Source organism: Thamnophis elegans, chromosome 2 (assembly GCF_009769535.1).
Source record: "Thamnophis elegans isolate rThaEle1 chromosome 2, rThaEle1.pri, whole genome shotgun sequence".
Lineage (NCBI taxonomy): Eukaryota > Metazoa > Chordata > Lepidosauria > Squamata > Colubridae > Thamnophis > Thamnophis elegans.
Window position 1 is genome coordinate 8434472 of NC_045542.1, and position 20216 is coordinate 8454687.

The 20216-nt window shown below is 44.6% G+C and overlaps 1 protein-coding gene across 1 annotated transcript in view; it reads left to right on the forward strand.

Moving 5' to 3' along the window:
• Positions 1-3056: 3056 nt before the first annotated feature.
• LOC116503959 (extracellular matrix protein 2-like) overlaps positions 3057-20216 on the forward strand; it is a 31786-nt gene continuing 14626 nt past the window's right edge. Inside the window, exons 1-5 of the mRNA XM_032210712.1 lie at positions 3057-3258; positions 8337-8645; positions 11888-12982; positions 15470-15585; positions 16856-16988. Of these exons, the coding sequence (XP_032066603.1) occupies positions 3057-3258; positions 8337-8645; positions 11888-12982; positions 15470-15585; positions 16856-16988 (1855 nt within the window). The remainder of the gene's footprint in view (positions 3259-8336; positions 8646-11887; positions 12983-15469; positions 15586-16855; positions 16989-20216) is intronic.

The window sequence follows — 20216 nt, forward strand, 5'->3', positions numbered from 1 at the left end:
TATCTGTTCTGACCCCCCCCCCTCGTCCTACACCAAGGCACGCCGAGACAAAGATACTTCAAGGATTTATTAACACACAGACTAGCCCTTGGCAACAATCCAGCACAGACCAGACCTTGGCAGCAATCCAGCACAGACCAGACCTTGGCAGCAATCCAGCACAGACCAGACCTTGGCAGCGATCCAGCACAGTCCAGACCTTGGCAGCAATCCAGCACAGTCCAGACCTGGGCAGCAATCCAGCACAGACTAACCTTGGCAGCAATCCAGCCTGCCAAGCTAGCCACGAGAGTTCTCCAACGAGCGTGTGCACAATCATTCCTTTTATAGTCTTGAGAGGAGCCTAATTACCACCAGCTCAGTGCAATTACCTCCTGTAACTGCGTAACTGTTCTTTAAACCTATTAGCTCTCGGTTGCCGGGCATCCAGGACCAACTCCCTTGTCTCCTCCCCACTGCTCCAATGCATGACGTCAGGATCACACTCCCTTGTCTAGTGGAGGTCCTCTTGAAAGAATCTCCATACGGACATAATATATTGATGAAAGAAATGTCCTTCTGGGTTCGGCTCCAAGTGGGGAAAAGGTCCAAGGTTCAGGCGCCTCCTGGTGGCCAACCAGCCTCTCTGCGCCCTGCTCGGAGTCGGAACCCTGTCCAGGGTCCTCCACATCCTCCAGGGCTGACTCATAGGGCCCCTCGCTGTCGGAGTCTGGTGGCAGCTCCAACGGCTCCTGCTGAGCCACAACAGATGTCCTAATGTAATTCTCGCGTAATGCAAAAGGTGGTATATTACATTACACCATTCCTCTGAAGAATGTGACAAATATTGACTTAATGTTCTCTGAAATACTAGAACAACAGGAATAAGGAAGGGTGGAAACTTGGTGTGCATCAAAGGAATTATTACGGTGCTACACGGGGGACCCCCAAACTTGGTTCCTCTCAGGAGACTTCATTGCTTTCCTAATCACACCAGTTTTCCTTTTTTCCCCTTTATCCTTCCAGACAGCCATATAAATGGAAAAATTCTGGACAGGAAATCAGGAAATATTAGAGAAGATTCCGCCAACTAAACTTAATGATGGATTGAACGATCAAACAGATTGGAAGTCATCCATCTTTCTTATGATGGGAGGTTTCTTGTTGTGGTAAATAATTAAAAGCCACGAAGTCTATTGGTTAAGCCAAACTAGACAGTCAAGAAATGGAAACTGCTCAGACTGTTTCTCATCTGCAATCTTTGCTACAGAAGCAGAGGTAGATTGCCTGTATTTCTACTGCTGCTGTTAAGATGACAGTGGTTCTAATCTCTCCTTTCCAAATTAAGCAATAGAACTCAATGATGGCTTAGACGTTTCAAGGAAAACAAGTCAAGGAAAACTGTTGTGGCCCAGCAGGAGCCCGTTGGAGCTGCCACCAGACTCCGACAGCGAGGGGCCCTATGAGTTGGCTTTGGAGGATGTGGAGGACCCTGGACAGGGTTCCGACTCCGAGCAGGGCGCAGAGAGGCTGGTTGGCCACCAGGAGGCGCCTGAGCCTTGGACCAGTGGGGAGGAGACAAGGGAGAGTGAGCCGGACGCCAGTAGTGAGTTGTTCCTGGATGCACGGCATCGAAGAGCTAATAGGCGTCAGGAACAGTTGCGCAGTTACAGGAGGTGATTGTACTCAGCTGGTGGTCATTAGGCTCCTCTCCAGACTATAAAAAGACTACTTGTGCACACGGCTGCGATTTCTCCGCAGGTCGCCCATGAAGCCAATGATGAAAGAAGACTCGGAGGCAGGTCTCTCTCGGGATGAGCCGACCCGGAACAGAGTCCGGAGGCCATCTTTTATTGAGCATACACAAGGAAAGGGTGGATTCACATGGTCTATGTGGACCAATCATGGTTGTACAAGTCTATGGTATATGGTAACTCATTTACTTCCATGTAGACCTAAAGAATGCCCATAGTCAGCAAATAAATCTTTTACCAGCATGCAAACTTCTAATCCTTAATTAACGTTTGAGAGTTAATCAGTTGTAACCTCTGACCTACTTAATGCTTAGAGTTAAGAGTCTGTGATTACTGATCTACTTAATGCTTAGAGTTAAGAGTTTGTGTTACTGATCTTATGGTATGGTTAATCATTACTGCTGTTGTATACGTGTTCCAGCACAGCTATGCATGCCTACACTTATGCTACAACACACGCCCCTCTTTGCAGAAGTCAACGCAGGATCGAAAGTCGGAGAACATTGTTATGAGCTTGGCAGGCTGGATTGCTGCCAAGCCTTATCTGTGTTTATTGCTGCCCAAGCTTGTCTGTGCCGGTTTGCTGCCAAGGACCTGTCTGTCTGTTAATTAAATGCCACAAGTTATCTTTGACTCGGAATGTGCTTTGGTGTGGAATGAGGGGGGTCAGAACAGAAAACCGTACCTTTTTTCCCCCATTTGGATACTAGATGCCAAGCAAAATCATGGTTTGGTGTCCTCCTGGCTTCAGGAGATACAGATGGATTGACCTTATATGTTACGTCCGTATGGGAGATTCCTTCAAGAGGACCTCCACTAGATGTTCAATGCCCAACACCAAGCAGAGCATAAACGCCCCACCTCCTGCACGAGGCTTGACCAATAATCATCACCGGTGCTTGGTAAGACAGATGCTGACGTCAGCAGTCACAGCCTTGGCCCTGTGCAGACACAGGCTGGTTTAGCTCTGGGAATATCATGTCTCCTTCTTGACAGAAACAGTTCATGGGTTTCTGGACAGTAGCTGGCTGTGTGCACTCACAGAAGCAAGCATTCATGAATGTGTGAGACTTCAGAGCCTGGCCAAAGACTAATAGAGAAGTCCCCTGTATTAGGCAGGTCGGGTTCCCAAACGTTGGTAACTGGCCGAGTGCCCTCTGGATTGCCAGAGTGTTTGCTCCATTAGCTTGGCTTCCACTTTCCTCCCCCCTCATCAAAGTTGAGGGGAAGAAGAATATAAACCCACTCACTGTACAGGATGATATGTGGAGTTGAGAGATCCCAACCTAGAGAATAGCAGTCTTCCATTGAGAAGGGTCGGGCATGATGAGGTTCTTTTCCCTTGGCCTCTTCGTTGTGGTCCTCTGGGCGCCCACTTACTGGGCTGTCAGGCCCAAGCCCAACCATCCAGTCGTGGATCTGAGTTCCTCATTCTCTCCTGATCTAAAGGCGTCAGCCCATGCAGTGGAAAGCCAAAGGCAGCTGACGGAGAATGAGCTAAACCTGGGAAAGGATGTGGAGGAAGGTGAGTCATGGAAAAGGTTGGCTGGATGGTAGGAACTTTATAAGGGAAGGGCTTCAGGCAAAAAAAAGAAGTTGTGAGAAAAATAATGGGGAGGTGAGATAGGTCAGTGGTCTCCAACCTTGGCAACTTTAAGACTTGTGGACTTCAACTCCCAGCTTAGCAATAGCAATAGCAGTTAGACTTATATACCGCTTCATAGGGCTTTCAGTCCTGTCTAAGCGGTTTACAGAGTCAGCATATCGCCCCCAACAACAATCCGGGTCCTCATTTTACCCACCTCGGAAGGATGGAAGGCTGAGTCAACCCTGAGCCGGTGAGATTTGAACAGCCGAACTGCAGAACTGCAGTCAGCTGAAGTAGCCTGCAGTGCTGCATTTAACCACTGCGCCACCTCGGCTCTACCAGCTGGCTGAGGAACTCTGGGAGTTGAAGTCCACAAGTCTTAAAGTTGCCAAGGTTGGAGACCACTGAGATAAGAACGACCGTGAAGCTACCTGAGCGTATCACTTCCAACCACCATTTCTAGATAAAGCTACCTTTAAAAGCTACTCTGTTTTCTACTCTGTCCATCCTTCCCGCTCCTCCCCTTTCCTACTCCGGATGTGACCATCCACACTGGTCCTTGCCTATTCATCTGTTAAATCTAACAATTAAGACAGCTATATGGTAACAAATGGGAGAGAGATTCCACTTGGAACATAGGGTTAGTTCGGTTCCACCACAAAACCGCGTTCGACTAAAGCGCGCTCGACGAAACCGCGTAGCTGACGTCATCACAGGGCGACAACAGCGCGGAGACAGAAGCACGCTGTAAAAGCTAAACCTAAAATTAACCCCTAAACCTAACCCCCCTAAACCTAATCCTAAAACCTAACCCTAAACCTAACCCGTAACCTAACCCTAAACCTAACCCTAACCCTTAACCTAACCCTAAACCTAACCCAAACCTAACCCCAAACCTAACCCTAAACCTAACCCTTACCTTAACTTGAATCGGCTTGCTTTCAAAGCGCTATTTGAAGTGCCCTTTTTCTCCGCGCTCGCTGTTGTCGCCCTGTTGATGACGTCAGCGGACGCGGTTTAATCGGGCGCGCTTTAGTCGAGCGTGGTTTTGTCGTGCCACGGGTTAGTTCTACATGTTGCAGCCGGAGGCTTCACAGAATTCCCATGACTTTAATTAAAATGTTCATATTTTCTAGTTTTAACTTTAATTGCAGGTGAAATATAGTGAAAAACTGCCTGCTAATTGCTTTGTGAACAGCATAATTATTAGGCTGAAATTTTAAACACATTTATTTATTAATTACTTAATTACTTACTTAATTAATTAAACCAATTTATATAGCTGACCAACCCACACGCAGTGACTCCATTTAGGATGGAGTAAAATGCATAAAACAGTGTGGCAGTTACTCCTGAGCAAACGTATATAGAATCACACTGTCGCTTTCTACTAGTCACATAGGTTTTATTTCTCTAATTATTAGGGTTTTTTTTTTTTCATTATATTTTCCTAAGTAAAAAGGTCACATGAAATGAAGTGCAAGAAAATGTGTAACCACAAGGAAAAAGGAACTGATGTTGAAGCAATTAAGGAAAGCTATTCATGGTGTTAGAAACACACTATTCATTAGTTAAGTCCCCAGCCCTGGCAAAGAAAGTAGAAAACAGTTTTAAAGAATTTAATTATTGGCAATTTTGCTGAATAGAATTTACTTGTTACTAAATAATATGCAAAGATATTGGCTAGTTCAGCATGCCGGACACCGTGGTTCCTAGCTCTATATTATGTGGTATATGAGTGCTTCTATTTTAATTTTACATTCAGTAAATCATGGGGAAACAATCAGCATTGAGCAACAGCTGAACACAGAACCAAAGAATAGTACAACTCTGAATTTGCTAATCTAATTTTTTGTTTGTTTTATTTAAAAAAAAAAAAGGTCTGGCCTTCTCACTACATCCCCTTCCAATCAGTGCCTGGCTTGGATTGTTTTCTGGATCAGTCCCAACATATGCAGGACTAATTTAGTAAATAAAGACCAGAACTTCTTGGGATCAAGATTAGTGGAAGGTTACAATTTTTGGCCATCAAGTCCAACCTCCACTCAATTCAGAAATCAAATTCAAAGCTTCCAGACAAATGGCTCGCTAGTCTCTACTTTATTCAGCAAAGAGGATAATTGTCTGGATATAGAGTCTATTGCCAATAAAAGTCCAGGAGTAAGTTTACAAGACCTTTTTAATCCAAATTATATTTTCTTCTAGATCGTCTATCCCCAAAATGGCACCATCCTAACTGGGTAGTGGAAAATCAGAAAGGCTCTTCTGGATATTATTTGCAATGTCCATCTTCTTTCAAATCTTCAAGTTTTCTTAAAATTCCTGGGATAATTTTGTATAGGCAGATTCCTTATGTAAAAAGGAATGATGGAACTGATGGCATTTTGAAAGATTCAGGGTTTTTTTCATTGAGAGAATAGAAGAATAGCAAGTTCTTCCAGCAATCAGCATAACTGTCTCTCCACTCAGAAAAGCAGCATAGCCTCTGATCCAACTCCCAATTTTGTGTCCATTTTTAGGGATGTCAAAACAGTTATTTCCTCTTTATTCGTACATTATGTGAAACCAAAACGTGTTTTGATAAGTTTCGATTTAATATGTCTGAATCAAAGCAACTGTGTCTTTTAAACCATTATTAACTGTTTGGTTATTTATTTTTTTAATCCATTTGATTTCTACAGCCACCCACCTCAACAAGTGATTCTGGGTGGCATACATCAATAAATATAAACACAATTACTGTAACTATTAAAACAGTGCAAGATAAATAGACTGTATATGATGCCAAGTAAAGCTGTTACTATGGATGTTAAAACAGCCAGGTAACAGGGCCCTTAACATACACAGGGCCCCAGGCCGAGGCACACAACAAAGTCTTCATGGCCTTATGAAAGGCCAACAGGATTGGGATTATCTTGATATCTGAAGGGTGAATAATCTAGAGCAGGGGTCTCCAACCTTGGCAACTTTAAGACTTGTGGACTACAACTCCCAGAGTTCCTCAGCCAGCTGGCTGACGAACTCTGGGAGTTGTAGTCCACAAGTCTTAAAGTTGCCAAGGTTGGAGACCCCTGATATAGAGGGCAGGGGCTATGGCAGAGGAGCCATGTCTCCTGGTTCCCACCAGCTGACATTCCTTGACTGAAGGACCTGCAGCATGTCCAACCTCACTGGAGAGGTTGAACAGCTGGAAGGGCAGTCTCCCTTAGTTAACCAGGCCTCAAGCCATTAAGGCTTTAGAGGTGCTCACCAGCACTTTGAATTGAATTGTACCTAGAAACGCACTGTCAACCACACTGTTCGTGGAGTAGAGGTGGGTTCCTACCAGTTCGCACCTATTCGGTAGAACCGGTTCATCAAATCTACCGAACCGGTTAGAAGAGGTTCCACCAGTGGACCCGGAAAGCAGGCCACACCTACAGAAGAGGTTCCAAAGTTTTTTGAAACCCATCACTGGTCCTTGGATATGATTATTCTACACTATCATGCTCATATTTATAAAACTCAGGGCCTCTGTGAAAGGTAAGGATGACTACTGCGTTTGTGGTGCAATCAGACCATTGCGTGTGTTGAAGTTGTTTAACACAAACCAAAGATGCCTTTTAAAAAACAAGTTTACATCATATTCTTATGCATGCCAGGGCTGTGTGTGAGGTAATTTAAGGGTGGTTCTGACAAGTGTCGTCGGCATCTTCATATCCAGTCACATGGGCGGCAAGCCACTCCCATCCGGTCACATGGGCAGCAAGCCACTCCCACAAAGGAGGCCACACCCACAGAGTAGGTTCGAACAATTTTTGAAACCCACCACTGTAGTGGGGTTACATATACCCAATGCTTTTATTACCTTTGCAAACACATACTCCATCGGTTGAAGTTTCCCAATGCTCTTCAAGATCAGCCCCATGTAGAGCACATTACAGTTGTCCAGACAAGAGGTCACGAGGGGGAAGAGGAACTGTGAGCAAAGTTATGGCTGTGTGATAAGTGAACCCAGTGTCAATGTCCCGTAGACAAGATTCACATATTGGAGTCCCACTTCAAACCAATAATGACCAAATTATGTTTTACCAGATCATATTTTATTGCAATACTTGAGTTAGCATAGATACATCATCCTGAGGGCAAGATGCCGGTCTTTTTCTCAGCAAACTGAACGTATGCGTAACATCTAGTGGCTAACAGCATGACAAGAGTGTTTTGCTTTCCCCATGGAAGTGGGAAAGAAAAAGGTGATTTTAAGAGCAGCCATATTTTCAGAAGTAAAATCAGCTTCCTGCCTCTAATTTCTGTTCCTCTCTGCATAATCAGGTTACTGTTCTGATCCCCAGTAACGAAAGCCGAGATGAGCTTAATTAGAATGTCCTTTAATAACAAGACTAGAATCTTGGTGGCTGAAAGCCAAGCAAACGAACAGATAAGGACCTTGGCAGCAAGTCCAACAAACCTTGGCAGCAATTCAGACAAACCTTGGCAGCAATCCAGCCTGCCAAGTTAGTTATGTTCTCTTTAGTCAATGCGTTGACTTCTGCAAGAAGGGTTCACAAGCAGTCTTTTTATAGTCTGGAGAGGAGCCTAATGACTATCAGCTGAGTGCAATTACCTCCTGTACTTGCATAATTGTTCCTGATGCCTAGTAGCTCTTCGATGGCGTGCATCCAGGAACAACTCACTGCTGGCTTCTGAATCACTCTCTCTTGTCTCCTCCCCACTGGTCCAAGGCTCAGGTGCCACTTGGTGGCCAACCGGTCTCTCTGCTCCCTGCTCGAAGTCGGAACCCTGTCCAGGGTCCTCCACCTCCTCCAGAGCCAACTCATAGGGCCCCTCGCTGTCGGAGTCTGGTGGCAGCTCCAACGGCACCTGCTGGGCCACAACAGGTTACTATTGTTCTGAGCCATTCAGGTTAGGGATGGTGGCGCTTGTAATCCAACACACATAGAGGACATGAGGGTATATTAATAGAAAGAAAGAAAAAGAACCTTAACTAAGTCACATTTCCTTGCTCCTTTTTCTAGAACTCTCCAGATCTGCTGCCACTAAAGTGAAACTTCCAGGTGGAGGGAAGGAGCTGAGAAGAAGGAAGCTTCCCATCCTGAAGAACAGTGCCTTAAAGAGAAAGGTGCCAATTCACCTCCGTCAAGATGAGCAAACATGGAAAAAAGGAGACAGAGCTAAGAAGGTGGCAGAGTCTGTCGGATTTGGGAAGAAAGTACCGGGTGTTAAGAAAACAGAGAACAGGAACGTATTGCATGCTATACCAGAAACTACTGGCCTGGAGACTAACAGCAGCCTCACCCAAGCAAGAAACAGATATGAGCCAGAAGGTATGAGTGAAATACAAGCTGTTAAAGGAAAAGAAAAATCAGCCTCTCATTTAACCTGCAGAACTTCTGTTTTCAGCTTGACCTCCTAAATTTAAGATACAAGCAAGCTTATCAGAGGAATAAACGCAACGCAATTTAGCGAGATTCACTTCTGAGAAGTTATTGCTAAAGGTGATCCCCACCCGGGATTTCCCCCTTATCTATAAAGGGGTTCATTTATTATTCAAGACAATGAATTTAGAGAGCCAGTTTTGGGTGGTGATCAAGGCACCAGGCTAGAAACTAGGCCACCATGAGTTCTAGTCCTACCTTAAGACACAAAGCTAGCTAGGTGACTTTGGGCCAGTAACTCTCTCTCAGCTCTAGGAAGCAGGCAAAGGCAAACCGCTTCTGAAACCTTGCCAAGGAAACTGCAGGGACTCATCTAGGCAGTTGCCAGGAGTCAGTCAATCAATCTGTCTGTCTGTCTGTCTGTCAGGCCTGCAATTATATTCCTCTTAGAATTATGGCCTATCTTATTTCATTATGCTGTTTCTTTAGTATAGTTGATGGGAGGGGGAATAGACAGGGAGTGGGATTGTGGAATGTATTGTTTTTCATTCTTTACTAGAAGCCAAGGTCATCCTTTGGGTTCCACCACAAAACCGCGGTAGACAAAAGCGCGGTCGACGAAAGCGCATATGTGACGTCATCACAGCGCGACGAAAAAGATCGAAAAATGTAAAAATAAAGCGAAAACCTTACCCTAACCCCCCCAACCTAACCCTAAACCTAACCCTTAACCTAACCCTAAACCTAACCCTAAACCTAACCCTTAACCTAACGAAAAACCTAACGCTAACCCTTAACCTAACGCTAAACGTAACGCTAACGCTCTAAACCTAACCCTAACCCTTAACCTAACCCTAATCCTAACCCTAACCCTAACCCTTACCTTTATGTGAATCGGCTTGCTGTAATGTAATTTTTATTTCAATTTTTCGATCTTTTCGTCGCGCTGTGATGACGTCACAACGCGCTTTCGTCGACCGCGCTTTTGTGGAACGCGGTTTTGACGGGTCACGATCCTTTGTCTCCGCACCAGTACACCTGACCGGAAGCAGCTGAGTGTGGATGCCAGGGTGGAGGAAGAAGATTGGACCATGTGATGGATTGTGGGTGTGGGGACAAGATCATGAACTTTTAACTGGGTGGAATTCTGATGTCATTTCCAGAATTGGGATTCCATAGCATGATGCCAATGTGCCTCGTCTTATTAAATTGGAACTTTAAGGATAGTTTTGCCTTTGACTCTGATTTAATTCTGCATGGTATTTGGAACGCTGACACTGTCAGTCTCTCTCTCTCTCCCTCCCTCTCTCTCTCTCTCTCTCTCTCTCTCACACACACCCACCCACCCACCCACACACACACACAAACATGGACACACACGGACACACACATGGACACACACATGGACACACACACATTAACACCCTGACATATGATACCTTATGTTCTCACACATTTGGAACATCAAAGATTGCATGTTGTGGTCACCCACTCTCTGAATGGCTCTTACTGTTTACAATTAAGATGCTGCCGGATTTCTAATCTGCTTTAATTATTGTGCTTGAATACAAAATCAAAGACTCTTGGTTCTTTGGGATCAATTAGTTGGGAAAGGGGAAATGATTTCATATATTAAGAGTTGCCAGTTGCCTGGCAAGTGGACAGCTATGTAAATGGAACAAACTAACAAATAAATTAATGAGGGCAGCTTGTTTGTACATGAATCAGAAAAAAATTCAACATAGAACCATCACAGCAATGCCTACTTTCTAATAAGAATTTTGCAAGTTATGTTTTCTATGAAAAAAAACAAACACCCAGCCAGCAGATACTTTCCTTGGAAGAGCGATTTCCTTGTGGGTGAATTGGCAAAGGTTATTTATATATCTATTTTTTCTCCAAGGGATTTAAGGAGGCATACATAGCTTGCCTTCTGCCATTCTTTTTCCACAGCAAACCTGTGGGGTTTATTGGCTCAATTGAGTGGGGCGTGGAACCTAAATTTCCCTTCATAGCCCCTTTGAGTCCATCAGGTCAGTTGTTAATGTCAGCAACTTTAAGATGTGTGCATTTAATCTCCCAGAATATTCCTACAAATGGTCGCTGGAAAATTCTGGGAATTGAAATCCACACATCTTAAATATGAGGTGATTGAGAAACGCTGTTCTAAGTGCGCATGGCCAATTATTCATCCGCAAACATGTCTTGATTTTAATAGATGGCTCAGCCTGCATCTCCCAGAAATAATTACTGTGTGCATAACACTTGGTTACAATTCATATCAATTAGCCCGTACCATTTTGGTAACGGTTAAAACAGCCCAATTAAGTCCAAATCCTTTGGACAACAAGCTGGAAATCATCTGTGCAGATCACAGAAATTTAACGGTGCATGAAGTAGCTCTAAGACTTCAGGGGCCATTTACAGTGGCTGAGTGGAAGACTGAACTGAGGAAGTTCATCTGAGCAGGTTTCACTGGGATTCTTCAAGAGCCATGCTGGGCTCATAGAGGAGAATGCCTGTTTAATTACATTTCTATGTCCAGGTTGAATAAGGATGACAGTATTTAATTAGCTCTGAGGTCGTTCATTAAGTGCTAGGCCAGTGGTGGGTTTCAAAAATTGTTCGAACCTACTCTGTGGGTGTGGCCTCCTTTGTGGGAGTGGCTTGCTGCCCATGTGACCAGATGGGAGTGGCTTGCCGCCCATGTGACCGGATATGAAGATGCCGACGACACTTGTCAGGACCACCTTAAATTATCTCACACACAGCACTGGCATGCATAAGAATATGATGCAAACTTGTTTTTTAAAAGGCATCTTTGGTTTGCGTTAAAACCACTTCAACACACGCAATGTTCTGATTGCACCACAAACGCAGTAGTCATCCTTACCTTTCACAGAGGCACTGAGTTTTATAAATAGGAGCATGATAGTGTAGAATAATCCTATCCAAGGACCAGTGGTGGGTTTCAAAAAAGTTTGGAACCTCTTCTGTAGGTGTGGCCTGCTTTCTGGGTCTACTGGTGGAACCTCTTCTAACCGGTTCGGTAGATTTGACGAACCGGTTCTATTGAATAGGTGCGAACTGGTAGGAACCCACCTCTGTGCTAGGCTCTGTGTCAGCCGGGAAGGGGTTCCAAAATATTGCGATCTGGCTCTGCCTTTCAACGTGTGTTTCCTTTTCTGCAGGTTTGGTTTTGAATCACACCACAACAGCATCAGTGCAGAGGGACATCGCCACTCACAAGAAGAAGGCAAGAGAAGGAGATGCCTGCAAATATAAGACTGTGCCTCAGATGGAAACGGGGCAAGCTCTAAACCCTCGGCATAGAAGTGAAAACCGGACGTCCTCTTTTTCTGTCGATAGATGTGTCATTCAGACAAAAGAAAGAAATGCCAGTTGGATATTGTTGCGAAAGCAGAACCGCTCCACACCAAGGAAGACCAATAGGTCACCCACAGAAAATGCCCACGGCACTTTCAAGAAAAATGACAACCTCACAGTGACCTGGAAGGAACGTGGCCCTCGCGCTAGGAACAGCACTCATGTTCCAAGAGAGAAAGAGGTTAGGCTTCTCCACAAACATGCCAGCCCACCCCCAAAGGGGAAGTTTCAGGGAATGCCCTCTGCAAATGTCACCGTGAGGCTTCCTGGAGAAAAGCAGGGAGCCTTCCAGAAGATGGGCAAAAAGAGAACTGGCATTCAGGTAGAGCTGGCAAAAGGACCGGTTACTACTCTGTGTAGCCAGGCTGAAGACAGGAAGGATTCCACAACTTCCTTACGAAATGCTAGTCAGTCCCTTCTGCAGGAAGAACTCACATCATCTCTTAAGGTGGCGAGTGGAGCATCCCCAGGAAAAAGACTCACCAGCAAGCCAAGGAATGCCAGCTGGGCAGCAGAAGACAATCCCCAGAGCCCTTGCCACAGGAACTCAAACAGGTCATTACTCAGCCAGGAGCCAGGGACTCCCCATAGAGATGTCACACGGGCCCTGAGCAGAACTCGACATGTTCTGCAAAGCAAGAATACTGTCCAGGCTCAGCTGGGGAATATCACTCAGTCAAAACATAGGAGAGGACAAAGACCTCATGCAAATATCTCCCAAGGAAGGATAGACTCACCAAGAAAGCAGCCGGCAAAGCCAAAAGGAAGGAAGAAGCCCATCATGCCATCCTTACCTCCCACTTGCTTGCTGTCTGAACACGCCATCGCCTGTGGGAACGCTCACTTGGAACGTGTGCCCAAACTGACCGATCCTGTTCTGAAAACCCTCTACCTGGCAGGTGAATCACTGAATCGTGCATGTACCCAATTTCAAACGTTGAATCTTGTTCTAAGTGTTCCTGCTGGATGGAGTCACATATTTAAGCCTGGTTGTGCTAAGTTATAAACGTTTATGCAAAGTGTCCCAAAGGTGCTTTTTCCCCATTTCCCCACCATCCAGCCAGAGCTGAAGAAGCTTCTTGGATGAGAAGCGAAACGTCTTCGAAGAAAAAACAGAAGGTCCAGTTGTTTCTTGAAAAAGCACCTTTGGGCCAACCAGGACCTGGATGACTGAGAAGCTCCGTAGACATTGATGCAAAGTGGGTTCAGCATATTGTGGGTACCTAGCAGTGGTGGGTTTCACATTTTTTTAGAACCTCTTCTGTAAGTGTGGCCGGCTTTGTGGGAGTGGCTCGCCAGCCATGTGACCGTGTGGGAGTGGCTTGCCAGCCATGTGACCGTGTGGGAGTGGCTTGCCAGCCATGTGACTGGGTGGGAGTGGCTTGCTGGCCATGTGACCAAGTGGGAGTGACTTGCCAGCCATGTGACTGGGTGGGCATGGCCAACTTGTAAAATGTGGTGAAACTGACTTAACAACGCTCTTGCTTAGCAACCAAAATGTTGGCTCAGAAACTCTGGCATTTGAAGGACGCAAGACTTAAAACTGTCAAGTTACAAGACCCTTGTATCCCTAACCCTTTAGAAAAAAAAAAAACCCATGGGGTGTTCAAACTTGACAGCTTTAAGACTTGTGGACTTCAACTCCCAGAATTCCTCCTCCAGTCATGTTGGCTCAGGAACTCTGGCATTGAAGTGTGCAAGTCTTAAAGCTGTCAAGTTACAAGACCCTTTTGCACCCCTAACCCTTTAGAAAAAAAACCCCAGGGGTGTTCAAACTTGACAGCTTTAAGACTTGTGGACTTCAACTCCCAGAATTCCTCCTCTCGCTCTTCATCTTGATGATGTGCGGACGGGCAGGGGGGGAAGGAGCTGGAACCGGTTCTAAACGGCACAGTAGATTTGTGGAACCTCTTCTATAGAAGAGGTTGGAACTGGCAGGAACCCACCCCTGGTACCTAGCTACTGTGTTTTAGAAAGCCATTAGGTCATCGTTTCAGAGATATTTCCTTACCTAAACAGAGAAACACCATATGTTTACCATATGTAGGTTAAAAAAAAAAAAGCACAGTGGGAGTGACTTTCAACTTTCCCTCGGCTTCCCCATTGAGTTTCCTTGAGCATCTGGTTAAAGGTTAAAATAGCACTGTCTCTTGAATTTTAACACCGTCCAGAAGTAGCTTCAAGTATCTAAATGCTAGACTTCTCACCACTTCTGACAACAAAGACAGGTGGCCATTAATAGGGAAAATGCATCAAAGAGACATTATTGGAAAATTCTCTCTGATGTGTACACTGACTCTTCCATTGTCATTCAATGCTTAAAGAGTGGGTGGTGTATCACACGAAATGTTGGGAAAACTACCAACAATAGGATGCCATTGGGGTGGGAATCATGGAGTAATGGAATAGGCTTGAAACAGCTTAACAGTGAAATTCCATTGGATTGCCCCAAAAGTTAGTTTCAACCAATAAAATTCTACACATGATTCTAAACAAAAAGAAAACAAAGAAAACAATCCTGAATAAAAGAAAATAAATCCTGAATAAAAGAATTTCCCCCTCGGGAGATGGCGCCGAGGTGGCGCAGTGGGTAGAGTGCAGTACTGCAGGCCACTTCAGCTGACTGCTAGTTCAGCAGCTCGGCTGTTCAAATCTCACCGGCTCAGGGTTGACTCAGCCTTCCATCCTTCCGAGGTGGGTAAAATGAGGACCCAGATTGTGGGGGCGATATGCTGACTCTGTAAACCGCTTAGAGAGGGCTGAAAGCCCTATGAAGCGGTATATAAGTCTAACTGCTATTGCTAACTGCTATTGCTATGTTGGCAGGAACTCAATTTTCTTATTATGATTTTTGGGGGGTGGGAGGAGTGGGGATGTCACAATTGATTGAACTTGCGAGGTGAGAGAATGGAGAACGGAGTTTAAGGAATGGGCCAGCCCAAGCATCAGACAGTTGGTATCAGGCACAACCTGTTCCCAGTGCAGTGCAGTGATTGGCAGATGTTTTTCCTGCTGGCTGGTGACAGGGAGGGCAGCAAAGCAGGAAGAACCAACCAATCACTTTGCCAAGTCATGCACTGCATGAACCTAATCAGGGTCGGAGCAGAAAAGAGATCAGCTATGGGGGCAACTCATTTAGTGCCAGTAGAGGTCAAGGATGAGTGAATAGCATCTTCTGCTCAGCCGCAGGAAAAAGCTGAAGGTTGTTCTTGTGAGTTGCTGCATGTGAGTTTGATGGTTAAAAAAAACCCAACCCTCTCCCATGAAACTCATACACAGTCACCCTCCTTTGGAATCAAATGCTGCCTTGAACATGTAGTTCAAGAATTCAAACTCTCCCTAATTAAGACAGTAACCTTTCACATTTCCCTCTCCTGCTCCCCCAGAGAATGAAATCAACAACATCCCATCTGGAGTTTTCTTGGGATTACCTAATCTGGAATGGTTGGATCTCAGCAAAAACAAGCTAAAATCGACCCGCCTGCATCCAGAAGCCTTCAAGGTAATTGGAAAGGAACGGCTATCTGAAATGGAAAGGGGGAAATGCCAGGGAGGAGTGGATTTAAGGATTCTTGTATCAAGCGTAGAAAACCCATATGAAGAAATGCAATGGGCAAAGTAAAGCAGAAACTATAGTTAATAGGTAGGTAACAGTTATAGATAAAGAAAATTTGGTAATTTTGACAGATTTGTCTTACTCTCTGCTGTCCCATTTCTCTCTCACTCCCTGCCATCTCATATCTCTCCGTCTCCCTTGCTACGGTATCTCTTCAACCTGTGTGAAATTAGCTCTGCATGAAATGAGGCTGAAGTTTGCAGGCAATGCAGCATTTAGGCCAGAGATTTAGTTATGTGTTTAATTTATATAGCTACCCATTTCAAACATATGACTCTGCCTGGCTAACAGAAAATCAAAACAAGACAAACATGGAAAAACAATAAATAGCAATTATAGGAGCTGACATAAAACCAAGAATGCAGTCAACTTAACCAAGAGGTGGAACTCAGGCACACATCTTGGGCCCTGGATTCGGCAACAAAACCAGGTTTTTGTAGGGTGTGACATTACAAAAGGACAGCAGGGTCGGAGCACTGCTAATCTCTGGGGCAATGATGTTCCAGAGGGCAGGCATCACAATAAAAAAGGCTCTTGTCTGGGGATGCACCAAGTGACACTCCCTAACAGTCTGGATCTGGAACATGCCTTTCCTGCTGGATCTCACAAGAGGTAGATACAACAGCAGTGGTGGGATTCAGCCAGTTCGCACCTATTCGGGAGAACCGGTTGTTAACTTTCTAAGCAGTTCGGAGAACCGGTTGTTGGAAGAAATCTCCTTTTGTTTTTTCCCCACTTTACAGGGCTAATCCTGTAAGGAAGGCAGGAAGGAAACATTCTGGTGTTGTTTCTAGACGAATTTTTATTGCCTTGCTTACAGAAACTGCCTCTCCGGTTAACCCTTATTACATTCTAACAGCTAGGACGAAGCGCCCATCGACGTGAGTGACGTTGAGTTGGCCACACCCACCCAGTCACATGGCCACCAAGCCCCGCCTACCGAGCTGGTCATTAGGGCAGAAAACCGGTTGTTAAATTATTTGAATCCCACCACTGTACAACAGGAAAGATGGACCACAAGTAATCCGATCCCATGGCCCAGTTCTCTGCTCCCTGTTTACATTCAGAGCGAGTCCACTGCTTATCTTGTCTGTTTGCAGTACAGCAATATTGGAATGTTTATTACTTACTTCTCTGCCACTATCTTCCCACGCAGAATCTCACCAAGCTGAAGCGTCTGAATCTGGATGGGAACCAGCTCACTTCAATCCCAGCCTTGCCAAGTTCATTACACGAACTTAAACTGAATGACAATAATTTAGCAGGACTTCAGAGACAGAGCTTCAGAGGTAGGAGACCTCTCACAAACTGCCTTTTCCTAGGATAGCAAAAAGAGCAAAAAAGTCTTGGGACATGGACAAACTCTGCGCGTAATCGGGAGCCTTCATTTCAAAATGCTAGAACTTTTGTTAGCCAGAGAAGTTAGTGTACTAATCCACTTATCTGAGAGATTTGTGTAATACTGCCATGTCCTAGGCATAATAATGTTTCCTGAGGACCCAGATTGTTGGGGGCAATATGCTGACGCTCTGTAAACCGCTTAGAGAGGCCTGAAAGGCCTATGAAGCGGTATATAAGTCTACTGCTATTGCTATTGCTGTTCTCCAAAATAATGCACTGCACTAAAAAAACAATAGGGGTTACAATCAGTGGTGGGTTTCAAAAAAATTTCGAACCTACTCTGTGGGTGTGGCCTCCTTTGTGGGAGTGGCTTGCCAGCCATGTGACTTGGAGGGAGTGGCTTGCCAGCCATGTGTTTTCTCTCTCTCTCCCTCTCTCTCTCTCTCCTTCCTTTTGCCTGTCCCTTTTTCCTTTTTTTCTTTCATCTCTCTCTCACTTTTTCTTTCTTTTTTCTTTTTTTATTTCTTTCTTTCTTCCTTTCTTTCTCTTTCTCTCTCTGTGTGAGTCTGTGTGTATGTGTGTGTCAGTGGTGGGTTTCAAAAAATTTTGGAACCTCTTCTGTAGGTGTGGCCTGCTTTCCAGGTCCACTGGTGGAACCTCTTCTAACTGGTTCGGTAGATTTGACGAACCGGTTCTACCAAACCGGTAGGAACCCACCTCTGGTTACAATGGTGTTTCATATATTTTGCTAAAAGTATGCCCCTTAAAATTGCTCAGTTCCTTCACCCCCAGGTTATAAAAAGGAGTGCTGGGACACATGGAACATGTACCAGTTATGTATTAACCCATGCTTTTTAACCATGTTTGACAAATCCATGATTGATTGAATTAACACAAGACATTAATTCCTAAATCATCATTTACAAACCGTAAGTAGAGGCTAGGTTTACATATTAGGTAAGCCACGTTAAGGAAATCAGATTATGAATTAGCTTCATGTGGGGATCCAGACAGCATTTAGCTTCAAACTCTAGTTGTTGTTGATTTTGAGTTTTTGAAGTATAAAGAAATACAGAAGCAGTGACCCATCCTTGCATCCATCTATCTATTTTCTAGATGTATTTGAACTACAATGACCAGAAGTCCTAGTTACATTAAAGATGTGATAGGGGACAAATGACAACGTGGGTATGACAGTATCACTACACTGCTGCTATAAATTGCATCAGGCATTGGGAGCAAGTACATAATGGTCACCATAATTTTTTTGTAGATGCTGCTGTTTGATGATAGGTTATGTAGTTCAATGCATCTGGAGGGTAGGACGTTAAGGAAAAAAAATAACTGTTCTGCAGTTTTACACATTACGCAAGACATGTGCTACCAAGATGTAGACAGTAGAACAATTATATAACAGGGCTTGCCATTAATATACATGAACTCATTTTGCTAACAGCATCCATGTGTCTAAATATCTGAAACCGCTGAACAGTCAAATAAAACTCTTGAGTAAAATGAGTAGAATGCCGTTGACTTGGGCAGGCACACAAAAAGGTATTTCCTCAATTGAAAGTTGAAAGCCAGAATAAGGACTTATCTGGTAGACATATTTATTTATGACATTTCTTTGTTATTATGTTCCGTGACCCGACAAATGTGCGCACGAAAAAAACCGCGCCGACAAAACCACAGCGCTAAAACCGCGACGTCATCAACGTGCTGACAACAGCGCGCTGACAACAGCGCGCCGACGGAAGCACGATTTAAGTTAAGGTAAGGGTTAGGTTTAGGGTTAGGGTTAGGGTTAAGGTTAGGGTTAGGGTTAGGGTTAGGTTAAGGGTTAGGTTTAGGTTTAGGTTTAGGTTTAGGGTTAGGGTTAGGGTTCGGTTTAGGTTTAGGGTTCGGTTTAGGGTTAGGGTTAGGGTTCGGGTTAGGTTTAGGTTTAGGGTTAGGGTTAGGGTTAGGGTTAGGGTTAGGTTAGGTTTAGGGTTCGGTTTAGGTTTAGGGTTAGGTTTAGGGTTAGGGTTAGGGTTAGGTTAAGGGTTAGGTTTGGGTTAGGGTTAGGGTTCGGTTTAGGTTTAGGGTTCGGGTTCGGGTTCGGGTTCGGGTTAGGGTTAGGGTTAGGGTTCGGTTTAGGGTTAGGGTTAGGGTTAGGGTTAGGGTTAGGGTTAGGTTAAGGGTTAGGTTTGGGTTAGGGTTAGGGTTAGGTTAGGGTTAGGTTTAGGGTTAGGTTTAGGGTTAGGTTTAGGTTTACGTTTACAGCGCGCTTCTGTCGGCGTTCTGTTGTCGTCGTGCTTCAGCGCTCATTCGTCGGCGCGATTTAGAACTCACAGTTTTGTCACCGCGGTTTAGTCAGGCGCCCTTTTGTCGGTCGCCCTTTTGTCGGTGAGCCATTATGTTCCACATCTACAGTATGGTACAGTATGATAGGCTCAGAGACAGTGACTTGAAGTTTGGTCCTTGTGGCCTTAGTCCAATGCTTTAATCACAAAGTCATGTTGTCTGTCTTTTTATTACAATGTACCCTTTCACCCAAGCAGTGTTAAGCAGGGGTTTCCAGTCAATCCAGAATTAAGACATCATTTGCTTTCTTCTTCTTCTTCTATGACCTCCCATGTTGGATGTGCAGCTTGGTTTCTGAGCAGCTTGTTACCAGTTGATAAATAGTATGTAAACAGGAAGCTGACACATACACTAGACCTACTGTAAGCAAATTCTGTTATGTTTGCACTTAACAGAGGCCCCTTGTTTCTATCTTCTCTCTGAGGATAAAATATGGTCGAATAGTTCCTATTTCATATTTCCTTCTGGGAATGGGGCTTATGTACACAACAAGATTGCCGTTTGTAGGACTTAGATTTTTTTTCTTCCGTTTCTTGCTTAAAATTGCCAGGTCCTTTGTTACAAAATTGGAATTACCAAGACCAGGAATGTTAGCTTTTCCTTTTTAACCTTCTTCTAAAAGATTTTCCAGTTGTGGGTTAAGTAACAGTTGAGTAGTTTTTCCCCTCTCTTTGCCAATTTTTTGTAGGTTACATAGAAAATGATGTACGCAAAAGCAGGGGCCATGAAGAGCTATAGGCCATCAAGTCCAACCCTTGGAATCCAGTGCAGAAACTTAAAATTAAAGTATCACTAATAAATGGCTTCTAGCTTCCACTTAAACACATCAGATG